At 39.4% G+C, this 16,560-nt stretch overlaps 1 protein-coding gene across 2 annotated transcripts; it reads right to left on the minus strand.

Annotated features, from left to right (window-relative positions):
* Nucleotides 1-13,038: 13,038 nt before the first annotated feature.
* Nucleotides 13,039-16,234, minus strand: si:ch73-361p23.3 (uncharacterized). 2 transcript variants are annotated; one of them, XM_026996421.3, is made up of 7 exons: nucleotides 16,077-16,234; nucleotides 15,876-15,980; nucleotides 15,227-15,352; nucleotides 14,982-15,057; nucleotides 14,404-14,621; nucleotides 14,196-14,306; nucleotides 13,039-14,088 (listed from the first exon to the last, which is right to left on the minus strand). In XM_026996421.3, the coding sequence occupies exons 1-7, from the start codon at nucleotides 16,171-16,173 to the stop codon at nucleotides 14,027-14,029; spliced, it is 795 nt and encodes a 264-aa protein (XP_026852222.2). In that variant the 5' UTR covers nucleotides 16,174-16,234; the 3' UTR covers nucleotides 13,039-14,026. The 2 variants fall into 2 exon arrangements, with proteins under 2 accessions (XP_026852222.2, XP_026852221.2); XM_026996420.3 differs by having other exon boundaries at nucleotides 13,041-14,088; nucleotides 14,982-15,060; nucleotides 16,077-16,233.
* Between the last annotated feature and the right edge of the window lie 326 nt (nucleotides 16,235-16,560).

The following is a 16,560-nucleotide window of genomic DNA, read 5'->3' on the forward strand; positions in this document are numbered from 1 at the left end:
TAAAATTCACAATAATGATTTATATTATTATTTTATTTAGTAGAACAGTACATGGATATGTTTGTTGTTGTTGTTGTTGTTGTTGCAAGGGCTCAAATAATGACAGACTTACTTAAAACTGTAACGGCTGGAGCTGGACGTTCAAAGTCTCTTGACGGAGACAGACATTTAATAACATACGATAAAGACAACGGCACACATATCACGTAAACAGTGAATATGAATACACATACGTCTAGCTTGAACACTGTGAACATTAACAAAGGCAACATGAACAAAGACCGACAACTCTGCACTCTCCTGTAGCAGTTTAAATACATACAAACATTAGACACAGAAGCCGGTGCAGGTTTGCAAACATGGGCATGGTTACAAACGACAAGACAAACTCCCAAATCACGTGGCGGGCCGTAACAGGTGACCAGTGAGCCTGGGACCAGTCCGTGACAAAAACAAAGCTCTCTTATTTATCTATTATCTCTAAATTATCTATTATTTCATATATCCTACAATTAAATCAGCAGGATGTTTTGTCCCCTCATTATTACAGTCAACTTTCTCTTAAACTGCTGTTTATCACACTGTAGTTTCACATTTTATTCTGTTTAAATTATCTTTCCTCTTCAGTCAATACATGCAAAAGATTGTGTCATCCTCTACCAGTAAACACTCAGAGTAAAAGTGTCTCTGGTAACCTGAGGTGAGCAAAAAACATTAATGAGATTTCAGAAAATTTAGTGAACCTTTACTCTGCTGTGAATGTTAAAAATGTCTACATTGTGAAATTATGAAATATAAGGTAGTCAGCAAGGTCGTTATCTAATGACAAAATAGAAATAGCTAGCTAGCTAACATTAAGACTGGCAGAAACTCATAAACTAGCCAATGTTTGATTACGACTAGTTGAAATTCACTTTATAAAACCCTTTGTTCCAATTTAAGCAACATTCTAGATATAATTTTTGTGATTTTTTTGTAGACAATGTGACTTTTATTGCCACGAACTATGTAGCTATTGAGGGAGAAAAAATGCAGTTAGGCAGTTGTTAGCTAGCAGTACCACAGCGGTGTCAGGTGCCATTTTAATGGATATTAAAAAAATATCCATTAAATATCTGGCCCCCATTTTAAGACTTTGAAATGGATATTTTAGATATGCTATAAATAAACTCGATTATGATTAGTAATTTGTCACAAGCTTGGTGAACAGTTAAGGTAGCTCTTTAGAGTAAGCCTTTTTAGAGTAAGTGTACATAGCTAGGTAAGAGTTAAATTCTATTTATAAGATTAGCTCAGACCAAGTGGTGTAGTTCCACATAACACAAATGAAATAGTGTGAATAAGATAATAAAACATTGGTTTTAATAAGATAATAAAATATATGGTCATATAAACAAATAATTGAATGCAATCTTTTCAATATTGTTTAATAATATGAAAAGTAGATATGATAAATGAAAGATTAGGGACGTATTCAAATTGAATAAGCTTATTTATTAATTAATATCAATAAGATCAAAGCCACTTAATGTTAAGGGCAGTTTACTTATGCCCCAGCTTTTTTTCTCAGTAGAGCCCTAGAGAGAGGAATCCCTCCATGCAGAACCACAGAAAAAATATATTGAAAAGTGATGCTATTGTGCAAAAAGTCCTGTTTCTCTATTATTTCTCTATATCTGAATAAATTAGTTATGAATAAAAAGAAAGTACTAATAAAAGACAAATTAAAAAAACTACCAATAATCAATTCTCTTACATGACAAAGTGGCATTTTCCAGGTGCATTTTATAGGTGTACAGTTACTGTCATGGGATGCTCCCCCCAACGAGTCAAGTGGTACGGCCTGCCATGTGCAGGGAGGTTCACCTTAACATGCCCTTTGTAATTGTACACACCTGCATGGGGTTTAATGGCTTGTGTTTTTTGTCTATTTAAATCTCGGATAGTGTGCGTACTGTGTTGGTCATTGTTAGTCTGCTGTTAAATGTAAAACTCGTACATGATCATCGTTCAATGTTATTTTAGTCTGTGTTTCGTTAACATTATGTATTTGTGCCACCGTTGTTGTTCGTCTCTTATCTTAATAAGTGTGTCACTTCATCGAGGGAGTCTGTGCGTCCTGCTCCACGCCCATCAGCACTCGGGCCAGCAGAATCGTTACAGTTACAGAGCTTTTAGCTTGCACATTTGTCAGCCACACTCCACCCCATTGAGCCCACTTTCTAACAACACTCTAAAGTGCAATCTAAAAGTGAGCACTGGAAAGAATGGACCTTTGACAGTAACAAGGGACATTAGTCTGTAATATAAGACTGATATGCCCTATGAGGTGTGGTGTATGAGAAACAGCAGATTTTTAAGATGTACCACATTCATGTGAATCTCTAAACTAACAACACAGTACTAAGACAGAACTTTGTTACCTCAAAATACTATATACTTAAACATGAAGCAGCATATACACAGTCTACTGCAAAGGAGAATGAACATTAATGAGACTAAAACCACTTCATAACTATATAGAAGAATAAGTGTTTGCAGCTATCTGCTTGAGGCAGGAATATTACCTATATCTGAAGGACAAAGAACACATATTTGGGGACAACAGTACATATTTCAGACAGAGAACTGAAAAAGGTATGTAGTAGGCCATATGCCAAAATGGAACAACCACACTTGACAAAAGTCAGGGTCTATGACACAACGTATCTTTGCTTACATATGCATTTGGCAGATGCTCTTATCCAGGGTGACAATTTTCTTGAGGAATGGTATTTTATTCTACTGCATAATTGAGTATTTGGATCTTTACGTACACCACAATGCATTTAGGAGTTTCAACATCAATTCACACATTTAGATACTCATATGACCTTTGGCTGTCATGTGATCATAAGATATTTCATGTGTCTGAATCATATTGGCCTAAATGGCAGGGGATTGCCAAGTTCTCAGATTGGAGGCACAACATTGTCAAGGTTATAGTGCATGGCAGTCACCTCAACTTAGTTTACTATACAATTCAAAGCATCATAGCCATATCAGACCAAATAACTGTCACAGGATGACGGCGTATGCTATTAGGGATTCACTACCATGTTGACCAGTTGGCAATAAATATTTAGATGGAAGGTGGCTTACACTCAACATATTAACATATTAGACAATTAACTATGTAGAAAAAGATGATTATTTATGAAAAATGCATATTTCCATGTAGGAAAAAAGATAAAAGATTCAAGTTAGCTGAATGCTAAATGCAGAATTTTACTTTGAACTGACTACCTTCATTTATTACTGATTCATACTGCTGATTGTTATTTAACCTAGTATGACTCTGTGGTCAAACTGTCATTGTAACTGTGATTTGCTTAATTAAATACTTAGAACATTACCCTCAAATGATTAGGCTGTGTAGTCCTCTTGTGGGACTCTGGACCATCAGGTTTGAGGTAAAGCATATTTATCTTTTAAACATGTCATTAGACATACCAGTTGCTTTAAAAATGTGGCCCTCTCATTGGCTGTAAAACGTCAGCTAATGATTGGTTATCATTAATCATGTCAGTCTTGACAAGCACAATGCCACAACCAGCCACACCAAACCTTGATACATGCCACCAGTACGAAAACCAAATTCCTAAGTGGATATCTATAAATACACTGTAACCCTAAAAATGGCCCGCAAATTAAATAAAAGGGACCATAACTCAAATCCAGCAGAAACACCATTAAGTGGGCTCAAAACGGTGTGAAGACCGATACGCTACACTAAGCTTAAATCTCAGAAATATAAGGTAAAGGACAAATTAAATTAAAATTGCTAGTTAACTTGGAGAAAAACACTCATGCTTTTGTTCCAACAACATATTAAACAAGATTCATACATATTTGATACACATAGATGACTGGGGGTTTAAGCTTATGCATTCTGTACTCCTGTGTTTCTGATTTTTGTGCTTAGATGTATTTTATGGTTAGACGTGACTATGCATTTCTTTAAACTGGAAAAATAGACCCACAAACCCCCAATGTTTTGATGTCATGAGGCAGGACCAGAATGAGTGTGTCATTGTGACTGTGCCGTGAGATGTCATGATGACACACACTTACACACAAATGTGAAACTGAGGCAGTACCCACTTCAGTATGGCTTTGATCATCTGTACCCTGTATTCTAGTCCTTCTAGACTACACATTTTATGTGTTCATAATCACACAGTCATCGCTGTCATTACACAGTGGTGACTGAGGGGGAAGTACATAATATAGATGTGTACTTGAATAATAACTTATGAATCAATGACTGAAAAACAGACATATAATGCTTGCTGAAAGGCATTTTCTTTGCTTTATTGCATGTGGTGTTGAAAATGTTCTACTACTGCTAACTATATAAAAATTGCATCATAAAATTTTAAGCAAACCATATTTCTTCTTCAAAAATTTGTCTATGAAGAAAGGGAGCCTCTGAAGGAAAGAGCACTGTGACAGAGTGTTACTCAGAAAAGTAAAGTGAGTTTTTTGTTGTGGTGATCAGAATGCACGCTAGCCATCTGTAAAAGCTGGGTTTGAGATCAGGTGTGGTTTCTGCCTTCGGCCTTTGCTACAAAGTCACTCTGAAAATAATCTAAAGATTCTTTGAAACAGCAGAGGAAATTGTGCACTCCTCACTGACAACAGGAAGTAGTGGTTTTATCAGTTTGGTGTTAGCAACGGTCTAGCCACTGCACTAAATGACTTAAAATTGCGCTAAAAGTTAAAATCCCAGAAAGCGCTGTAGCTCCCTGCGAGTGTGTGCTCTAGGCCAGCCACTTACTGCTTCTATCTTGCAAGGTTTCATGCATACGCTGCCCTCGCAGATGATATACCCCAGGAAACTCACCTCTTTCTGATGGAACTCGCATTTCTCCAGTTTGCAATAGAGGTGGTTCTGCAAGAGAGTGCGGAGAACAACCCGTACGTCACCCACATGTTGGTCCCGGGAGGAGGAATAGACCAGGATGTCATCTATATATGCCACGACAGATCTACCCATGTATTCACATAGGACCTCGTTGATATAGGCCTGGAAGACAGAAGGGTCAGTGGCGAGATCATATGGAAGCACCAAGTATTTGTAATGTCCTGAAGCTGTGCTGAAGGCACATCCACTCATCACCCTCCTTGATCTGGATGAGGTTATACATGCTTCAGAGGTACAACTTTGTGAATATCTGGGCTCCCCTTAATTTCTCGAGCGCTGCAGGGACAAGGGGGAGGAGGTACAGCTATTGCATCAACAGTTCATTGAGTCCCCGATAGTCCACACAAGGCCTCAACCCTCTGTCCCTCTTCTTAACAAAGAAGATACTTGCAGACACCGGGGAGGTGTAGGGTTGGACGAAACCTTGCTGGAGGGCCTCCTTGATGTATTGCCCCATTGCTTGTTCCTCCTCTTGGGAGAGAGGGTAAACCCTACATCAGGGAAGAACCGCACCCTCCTTCAGCGTGATGGCGCAGTCCCAGTCCCGATGTGGAGGCAGCTGTGTGGCTCTCATGGGGCTAAATACCTGCGCCAGGTCACTGTATTTCTGGGCACTTTGAGGTTGTTCTTCGCATCGGGACTCTCGAAAGACATGGATTGCAGTGACACCATCTGGTGGGATAGGCATTTGCCCTCGCAGGTGGCCACCCACTGCATGTGGGGATTGTGTGCCCTTAGCTATGGGAGCCCCAGTTTAATCGGCTGAGAGAGGGAAGGAAGGAGGTAGAAAGCAACACATTCCACATGCTCCCCTTCAGTCATGAGGAGAACACAGGTGAGTAATATGTGTTATGAACCCCGACGGTATGGGTCCCCCATCAATCGCCTGCATGCTTAATGGAGTGGGGAGGGTAATGGCCCTTATTCCCAACCTCTTGGCAAACCCCCAGTCCATAACATTGCCCGTTGCACCAGAGTCAACTATTGCCGATGTGGAGAGTCGATGACCCCAATATACCACTGCAACTGATAATTTGCACATAAAAAGGGTCGGAGAACAACTCATCGAATTGCGGTGCTTCCCTTGGTTCCCCGGCTTGTCTTTTACCCTGGCCACACCTAGTTACATGGGCTCCACCGGAGCTTCCACTTGCGCCAACGCTGGTGCAGTCTTCTGCTGTTGTCTCCCTTGGGGAAATTGCCGGTGTCGCTCCTGTAGGGCACAGTCATACGTGATAGCTAGATGAACCACCTCATTCAGCGAGGTGGCCTCCTGTTTACACGCCAGTTCTGCCTGGAGATCAGCCCTTAGTCCATAGATGAACTCGTCTACCAAGGCGCACTCATTCCAACGAGCTCCCACAGCTAGCGTCTGGAATTCCATTGTGTAATGTGCCACTGTTCAAATTCCTTGCCTTAGGCAGAGCAAGGAGTGCCTAAAAAGACTTCCCTGACGTGGATGAAAAAACACAGCTTTGAGCTCTTGAATAAAACTGGCATAATTGTTTATAAGCGGAGAAGCATCAGTAACAAAAGCCGCTCCCCAGGTACACGCTTTCCCCATAAGCCCAGGAGAATACAAGTGACCTTAGCATGATCGGGCAGTCAGGGTTGATACCCAAAGAAAAGCTCACACTGCACGACGAAGCCCTCACATGCTTCTGGGTTTCCACCATACATCTTGGGGGTAGCGACAAGGCATTTTATCCCCTCCGATACAAGTGGGGTAACGGGAGGAGTTGCTCGTTGTTCAGGACTCATAGCCAGGCAATTGACAACCTGCCTGAGGTGCATGACAAGTGAGCGTAACTCCCCCATCTCCTGCTTCAGCTGCTCCATTGCTGCCTTCTGGGCAGCCAGCAGTTGAGCCCAGTCAGGGCTATTCACCTTGCTTCCAGGTGGCTGCACATTCTGTGACAATTGCAGCATGGAAGAAACGAGGCAGGGTTGCAGCAAATTGTTCTTTATTATCCATCGGTATCTAGCAATGATAACACTTAAACAAAACTCAAACAGTAGGTCTCTTTGAGTGAGCGCAGTTATCAGATGAGACTGCCGTCTTAGGTCTTCTAATTTGCAGCCCCATCTCTTGGGATCTGTGGGTTTAAATAAGCAGATCATGATTATGAACAGGTGAGTTCAATCAGTACTCCAGCGATTGTGATCAGGGCAGGTAAGGGGTGTGATCCCTCGCAGGAGTGGGTGTGCCCCTCCTGCTAGCCGCCAACCAACCGTGACACACACACACACACACACACACACACACACATATATATATATATATATATATATATATATATATATATATATATATATATTTTTTTTTTTTTTTTTTTTTTTTTACTTTACATAATGATAAAATGCACACAGAACGCTCTCCTTCCCACCGATCACGTGGTATGGCCCACTGCATACAGTGGGACTTCCTCGTTGACTGTTTGCGGCTTGTACTATTTGTAATCACGCCCACTTGTTAGCACACACCTGCACCTAGTTCATTGCCATTTGTGTATGTATTTAAACCTCTGTTGGTGCATGGCTTCTTGTCGGTCATTGTTCATGATACATGTTTATGCTATTTGTGTCAGTGTTCGAAGTGGTCATGCTGTATGTTATATGTGAGTGCTGTTATGTCTATCATTTGTCAATAAATGTCTGTCACTGTCGCGGGAGTCTGTACGTCCTACTCCTTGCCCTCGAGCCATTACACTATAATCTTTAGCAGCAATAAGGAATTTCAGCTTATGTAATGAATGCATTCTAACACAACTGCAGAATAAAGGACAGTTAAGATGAATTAACTGTGTAGAACGTGTAAAGTCCAATTTTCTTCCATACCTCTCTGCTTGCTAATCAAGTGTGTGATATCAGGATCTGCATTAAACATTTACATTCTTTTCCTTGTGGTGTTTGCCTTCATATTATCATTAGCTATTTTAATAGAACAATTTGTGATATATTCACTATACTAAATCATATTTACCATATGTCATTCATCATATGGAATATGGAAGTGTTATGTTGAAATACAGGCTTCAGCAACAGTGCTATAACCAGTAGGGTCTCCTGTGTAATTTCTATTACAGAGTGGAAACTCTATTGGTGCCTGTGATCCTGTCCACTCCCCATTTCCCAGTACCATTTTAACACTTCGGGTTGCCAGATATGAAACAAACTGGCTAGCAAACACAGTATGTTGCAGCTATGGAAGCATGCAAACAATTAATGTTAATGTTAGATTCTTCCCAACCTAAAAAGCATCGGCATCCTTCTAAAAAGCTCCATGACCAGACTGTTACATTATTAGGTATATATCTTATTGAAACAATTTTTGTGTAAGTATGTTTGTTTTTCCCCTCTACCAGCACCTCTCTCATTAGGACCTATACTCTCCTCTCTCTGTTATTTTTCATCCCCATCCTCTGCTTCTTGTACCACTAGGACCTGCACTCTCTTCTCCTCCTCCTCCCCATTCTGCTACTCTTCCTCTTGCTTGTCCTCCCTATCCTCTGCCTCTTCTTTCAACAGAACGTGACCAGCCCTCGTAGGTTCCACTTGACACCCTTGAGGCGTTTAATAACTGAGATCTGCACTGGGCTGCAACAAGGAAGAGTAGGCTTCTACTTTGAAACATATGTGAAATTAATTCTACATTAACCATTACACTGTTATGTATGTTATTGGGGCCAGTATTATGTATATTTCCGGACTGTATATTTTTGGAACAACGGTGTTTTGTTTTTGGAATAACAGGCTTATGAGCTGGTTTATAATTTGCAAACAATAAAACATTACAAATGTATACATTTAAAATAGGCACTGCAGTCCAAAATTGCACTCATATAGGTTCAGTCTCTTCAACCTGGCAACCCACATGAGTATCAAGTCTGGAGAGGAGGGCACTGGTCAGACAGCTCTCCCCAACATTTTGAATTTGGACTGCAGTGCCTATTTTAAATACCTGATGTTAATATTACATATTGATCTGTTAAATGTAATTTCTTATTATGTGGAATTATCTTTAAAATATAAATTTTTGTCCATTAGTTCTTGTTATTTTTTCTATGAATACATTTGCTATTTTCTACTCTAGCAAGTTTCTCAGGATTTTATCATGTTGTAATAATTTAAATATCTTTGGTCACTAAAATTCTCATAAATAGTCAGATGTGTCATTAAATATCCAAGCAACCAGTCTGTGTTTACTTTCTAATTAGGTTACTCTTGCTCATCTGGGTGAACAGTGTACATATACAAAGTATGTCCTTTGAATACCATGACAAAGTCCAATAAATAACTAATTTATTATGCCAGACTTTGTTCCTTTCTGGTGTAAAATGGATGGTCCTTATTTTGGGTAAAGCTAATGTAAGCTTTACTCTCAAATACAGAAAGGTTATGTCTCTCTCACACTGTTATGATTGCACATACACAGGAGGGATAGGATCCAATCGCAAGAGGTTTTATTTAGTAAATCAAACAGATCAGAGGGGTCAGGCAGGTATTCGTAGTCAGGTTGTTCCAAGGTCAATAATACGGGTCAGAGTCCGGGGGGTGTCCAGGGGTCAGGCAGGAGATGAGGTCTGAAACACAGACAGGAGTCAAAAACCAGGAAGACAAAAACGTAACTGAACCACTTGGTATGCAACAAATGGTTGGCAATACTTCACGACATGAATGTGAGGGAGGGGAGCTTAAATAGGGGAGCACTAATGAGGGAAATGATGATCAGGTGTGTGCTAGTATTCTAGCGAACCAGATCGGAGTGAGAAGAGGTAGGTGTAGCACTGCGGGGCTGAGTGTGATTCTTGACGTTCATAACAGTATCCTTCACCTGACGGCCAGCTCCAGACACTCAAGAACAGGGAGTCCTGAGCCTACTACAACTCTGAGGGCCTGGACGTTCGGATAAGCAGTGTGGAAGTCCGACATTAAAGTAGGATCCAGGATGTCAATCTGTGAATCCAACAGCTTGTGGACAGCATAGGCTGGTTCTCCATCCATCACCACCGGGGCAGGAAGGTTGATGGGGATCATGGCTGTGGACATACGACTGTAGTGCACAGGCTTCCACAAAGACACATGAAATGTGGGATTTATCCAGTACATTGGGGGAAGCTGTAAATTGTAGGATATGTGGTTGACCTGACCTTGAATTGCCCGATGTACCAGGGGCTGAGTTTCCTGCTGGGAAATCTGAGCCTCATGCTGTGTTTCAAGATTCAGACCCTCTGACCGGGCCAAAGTTGTAGGGTGGGGCCATGGTCACGATTATCATGGTGACGATTATCGTGCAATACCTTCTGTAAGTGGTCATTTGCAACCTCCCATGTTTGAGAACTCTGTTGGTACCACTGATCCAATGCCTGTATGTCAGTGGGGGAATCATCCCATGGGAAAAGGGCTGGTTGATAACCGTAGACACACTGGAAAGGAGTGTGTCATTGTTCCAGTCCTTAGTTTTGTTTTCTCCACCCCTCACTTGGTTTTCCATACCTGTCATTGTTTTCACCTGCTCCCTGGTTCTAGTCTTGTTAATTTAACGTATTTAAACCTTGTTCCTGCATCTCATGGTTGTTGGTCATTGTCTATTTCTATGTGTATGCCTATGCCATTTTCTGCCTCACTCGCTTCTGGTTACGCTGTACTTGTTCTTTTCGTTACTCACTCTGTTTACACTCACCTTTCTCCTGTTGTTTAGTTATAGCTCTCATTCTAGTTTCTAAGAGCTTTCTGTCTGTTCTCCAGTTTACGTTGCCATCTCAGTTCATTTTCATCAAGCTTATTCTGTTCTCCTGTCCGCTGTACGTTATATTGGTGCTTTCATCTACATTGCTTTCATAATCTGTAATCGCCAGTCTTTGTCTGGTTTCATTCCTCATCGCTTCACTGGATTCATTCCCCTTGTTCAGTCATGCAAGTATTGTTTGGCTTTCCCTTTTAATTCGGTTTCTGACCATCTGGCTTGCCTTGGGTTGAATTGCCGATCTGACTGGAGGTACTCTAGGTTTCTATGGTCCATGTACACCAAGAAGGGGTGTTCAGCTCCCTCTAACCAGTGTCTCTATTGTACCAGGGCAAGTTTAACAGTGAGAAGCTCCCGGTTCCCTAGGTCATAATTTCTTTTGGCAGGTTGCAGCTTCCTGAAATAGAACGCACAAGGGTACAGCTGTGGAGGAGTGCCTTGTCTTTGTGACAGACAGCTCCCACTCCCACATCTGATGTGTTGACCGCTACTATGAAAGGAAGTGAAGGGTCAGGTTGGTGGAGAGTAGTTGCTCCCTTTAAAGTCCTGATCCACAGCCGTGGTCCACTGAAGCTTCTTATTTCCCTGATTTTTGAGGAGATCAGTAAGGAGAGATAAAATGGTACCAAATCCCCGTATGAACCTCCTGTAGAAGTTGGCAAAACCCAAGAATCATTGTAACTCCTTAATGGTGGAGGGTTAGGCCAATTCTGGATGGCAATCACTTTATCCAGGTCCATGGAGAGGACTCCTGGTTTGATGGTATACCCAAGAAAGGTGATGCAGTCACTGTGGAACTCACGCTTCTCAGCCTTGGTATACAGGTGATGTCTTCTAAGACACATTAGGATGGCTGTTACGTGTCCCACATATTTAGCTTCAGACTGGGAAAATATGAGGATGTTCTCAATGTACACCATCATGAACTTGTCTATCATATCCCGAAAGATCTCATCAATGAATGCGTGAAAAACAGAGGGACTTTTGGACAAACCATAAGGCATAACTAGGTACTCATAGTGACCATGTGATGTTATGAAGGCTATCTTCCACTCACCCTCACGTATGCATATGTGATTGTAGGCATTACACAAGTCCAATTGTGTGAAGAGTGTAGCTCCTAGAAGTTGTTCATGGGTTAAAGAAATTAAGGGAATTTGGAATCCAATCAGTATGCAAGTAGAATGTAATTGTCTAATTCGAACACAGCCCAGGTTTATTCAGCATGTACCATACAGAGTCATGTGGCAACAGGTCTGTGCAACACAGTGTTAGGTGTACAATTGACTGAAGTGGCCAATGTCATCACATCTTAAGCTTGACTCTTGGTTTATAATGACACCAAAACATGATATTGGAAGCAAGTACACAACTAGCTATTGCTGTTACTCTTGTTTATGTTAATGTGCATTTAAAAACCACTGCAGTTACTTGGAGGCAGAGGGATTTTATTACTGGATCAAACTGTTCAGACTCTTTCCTCCAGGGCCAGTTAGATCTTAATACAGATTACAGCTACTGTCGTAGCCAGTGGACCTATTGCTATCAAAGAACAGAAGTTCTTATGGAACTTAAGGCTAATGGAATTTAAAAAGTTAATTTATTGCATTTATGATTGCATGTGTAACTATTGCTATTTTAAATAAAATCTGTGATCAAAATAATTTTTCTTTAGCAGAATATCATTGTGTTTTACAGGAAAAATGCTGAATTAAGGTGTTAAGGTATTATTCACAGGTGTCTTTCAAAGAGCACAATAAGCAGGGTTAAATTGTGGGAAAATAGTGAAATATGTAACCTTTAAAGGCCACGTGTGCTACCATCATCATCATATGTGATGTGGTGTGTAGAATATGTGATCATAGTAGTCAAGGAGCATGGCTAGAGCAACTCCAAGCAGTTCTGAATTGGTGCCAGTTCACTTTTCACTGCTTCATTTCAGAAAACCACAAATGAAGGTGCAAACACAGCAATAAGACTTGTGAATATGACACTTCGTAAATGTTTGCATATTGTAGTATAGGGATTAAAAACATCAAACATATCCTAAAATACAGCATAATAGTATTGTTACAAAAAAAAACAAGTTAAAGTGGTGTTATTATTTACAGTCGCTTACAGAGCACACGCACTTTTTAAAAATAAATCTTTTGGAAAGAGACTTGCTTATATTCTTAGTTTGCTGACAAAATGTTTTCTCAGTAGCCTAATCTGGCTCGGCATTTATTACTCTATATTGCCCCCTAGTAGAATAACAGAGAATACAACAATAAACGTTTTCCGTTTGGAATACGGTATTTTTTAATTAAATGATGATCTACAATATGATTTTAATTTAAAACGATCTAAATTCATTTGGTGGGCCGAATTAAGGCATTATCAGCCCCACGAGGAATTTTTTTTGAAACACCTGCTTTAGCAGGTCGCCAGATTTCCCTTTTGTTGAAGTGCCATAGTATTTCGTGAGCATTTTTGCTTTCCTGCGTAGAACTGCATATGTTCCAGATCATTAACAGAAATGAGCACATCTTCAAACGTTAACACAAACTGCCAGTACATGATACCACATGACATCCACCTTCTCAACCACAGTACTACTGTTCTGAAAAACGGAAGGAAATGAACGTGCTCTCGGAAAAAAAAAAAAAAAACTACTCCAGGTAGGAGGGACACCTACATACGGAGAACTGCCCGTCAGAACAGTCGTCATTTGCCTGCAAAGGCGTTGATTGTGAAACACTGGGGGCCATCAACGGAACTATCTCGATTATACGATAAACGCGCATGAAGTAGAGTACTGGCAAGAAATAACATACAGCATAATAACAAAAATACCTATTTTACGGGAAATATATTATTTATTATACATATAGATATTTATTCTATTTGCAATATGTTGTATATAAATCAGTCTCAAAATATGAAGTCTAAAACTCTAAACAAATAATTCTCAGGAGCCATCACATAACACAGATTGCAGAAGAGGAATTAAGAAACATTCTCAAGAACTATTTAGAAATACTCCCCCAAATCCCTATTATATGGCTAAAATATAGAAAAATGTACAAATTTATGTGACCTTACTTACACATTCAATTTAAAATTATTTTTAATCACATCCTACACTTAGGATTACTATCACACAGTATAGAAAGTATACCCCCTGCCCTTTATAATATCTAATGACAATATAAAGTATGCAGTTAAAACATTGGTTGCATTGGTATACAATACCTACAGCTGACTTTTAATTAAAAGGACAATATAGATTGCCTGGACTGTATTTTTGGCATAAAAAGAGGTTGATTTTAGCATTAGACAAAAGGCAGAAGGAATTTCTCCCCTGATTCTTCAACTGGTTTTCTGCATGTGCTATCTGAAGAGACAGGAGAGAATTAACCCACATTAAAGGTGCATATATGTACAGAAACACACTTCATCTACATTTTTGTCAGTATATTTCAAAACCTGGTAGTACCCTACCTTGGAGAATAATCTGTTGCTTCTTTTTATGAAAGCAATTGGTGGGTTTCATCTGGATGATCACAAATTGTATGAAGACGAGAGCCAAAAGGGCTCCCAGTGGTCCCAGCCCTGTAATAATTTTTAAAAAAAGTCAGCATCAGAATTTACTAATGTACGTACACGGGGTACTAATGTTATAGTCACATTAGCAGTAAAAGGAGATTACATAGGCCATATTTCTTGCTGTTTGGGTGTGCAGATGTAGTATCTGTAAGAGGGTTGCTTGGAGTGGTCCAAGCCACAGAGGTGTTGGTGGACATCTGTGGCACAAAGATAATGGAGGTGACAGAACTTGTGACTGTCGTTACTTCTGGTTTGGTTGCATTTTTACAGACAACATCAGCTGTATTATTTCCAGGAATTTTTTCACCACTCTGATCACACCTAAAAAAAGAAACCCACAGAAGGCAAGAAGGGCTTTTAACAGACTTAAAAAGCAGAATACTCAGTCATAAAGAGGGAAAAAGAAAGGATTAGAGTTTTTATACAAGAGAAAAACACTTTAAAGGTGGCAAACATCCATATGAAAAAGTTCTATAAAGTAGGACATGATCAGGAGTTTATGTATGTCCTTTATTATAAAACATTTATTTTATTTTTTTAATACTTATTCTTATATTGTTATTGTTATTCTTATATGGTTTTTACAGACCTTTTGTATATGGAAACAACACAATAGCTCATAGAATCAAATTCCAATATGGTTACAAATTTTTTTTTATGTGAGTACGTGAAACAACATACTTTGACCATGGTTGACATGTTGAGTCAGAGGTGTTAGTGAAGGTTCCATATTCACATTTCATACAAATGTCCACCTCTCCTTAAAAAAAAAAACACCATAAAGTACAAACTTAAGTGAAAGAACATGGGCCAGTTAAATCCTGTGAAAAAGCTTTAACAGATGTCTTCTGAATTTGGCCAAAAAAGTTATTTTACTTAAAATCTATTAATATATTTATAGAGACACATTTGTTATTTTTGCTTACCTGATTTCTGAAGTCCTGAGCCCTTGTCGCACACACACATCCCTGACACATATTTGAAGCCCTTACGACAATGACACAGAGTATTTTTAGTTGGTGTGCAGGGTGAAGCTAACTCACTATACCGGGCTACAAGAAAAAATAAAAATAGTCAAACATCAGTGCAATAGAAGCAGAGGAAACACAGATTTGGCTGTTCATTTGACAAATTTAGGAAGACACTTGAAGAACTTGTCTTTATTTTACCTCTGTGAGTGCACTAAAACATTAGTAGATATTTTTATTATGTAAAGTGTATGTGTATAAAACAGTACAGATATCTTCCAAATAAGGAGAAATAGCAACACATTGGAAAATAAGTGACTGTTTTTACTTTAAGGTACTCTGTGAAAAGGCAGTGTAGCTGTTCTTTGTATGCTGTTCACATGCATTGTTAGCCCATGCAGTCTTTAGTTGCATTTATTAGGCAGAAATTGCTTAAACAATGTGATCCTATTTCATTACTCCAAACCCAAACTATCAAAAAGGAAATTAGACCAGACAAAGAAACCACAAGTGTGACAATTAGGTTATGTAATACTGGCAAAAAAATATAATTATTAAAAATAAAATTGGAAGTCAATTCACACTGTTAGAATCTTACTGGACCTACCACAAGGAGAGCAGTTAAGACACTCTGCAAATGATCCGCGAGATGGTCGGTACTGATTTTCACCGCAGGGCTCACACTTGTCCCTTTTCATTGTCACCTTATTACCTGTAAAAGACATATCCAAATAATTAAGAACCTGCATATACCTTCCATTAACTGACAACAGTATCCATGCTGCAGTTGTTGTCATCTTATACTTGCCTGGTTCACAGACAATTTCAGCATTAGCTTGATGAAACATTAAGAGCCAAAACACAAATGAGAAGCCAGAGAGGAACTGAAATGTGTGCCAAAGCATGGTAACACTGGTTTAACTAGAACATAAAATCTGTGCTGCCCTTAAAGACTGAAAAACAGCCACATGAAAAAAATGATAAGTAAGATGTTTATCAAGGCTTTTTTTTTCAGAGTTGGTCTCCACCCCATGACATTTCTGTACTGCAGCCATGTGGGGGAGATTCCCAGGAGTAACAGTGCATTGCAGTTATATTTAAAATGTGTTAAAAATGTTGGGTTTTTTTTATATTTTAAAAAGATGTTGAACAACAATTGCAGTGCAGAAAGTATTCCAGAGATACAGAATGTTTTGGAAATACATAAATCATGTATGGCTAATGCTAATAATGGCTAATGCTAATATGTTGACTAATATAATATATTCATTGTTATTCATTCTTTATTGTAA

This window comes from Electrophorus electricus, chromosome 7, assembly GCF_041902795.1.
Source record: "Electrophorus electricus isolate QZ-2024a chromosome 7, ASM4190279v1, whole genome shotgun sequence".
Taxonomy (NCBI): domain Eukaryota; kingdom Metazoa; phylum Chordata; class Actinopteri; order Gymnotiformes; family Gymnotidae; genus Electrophorus; species Electrophorus electricus.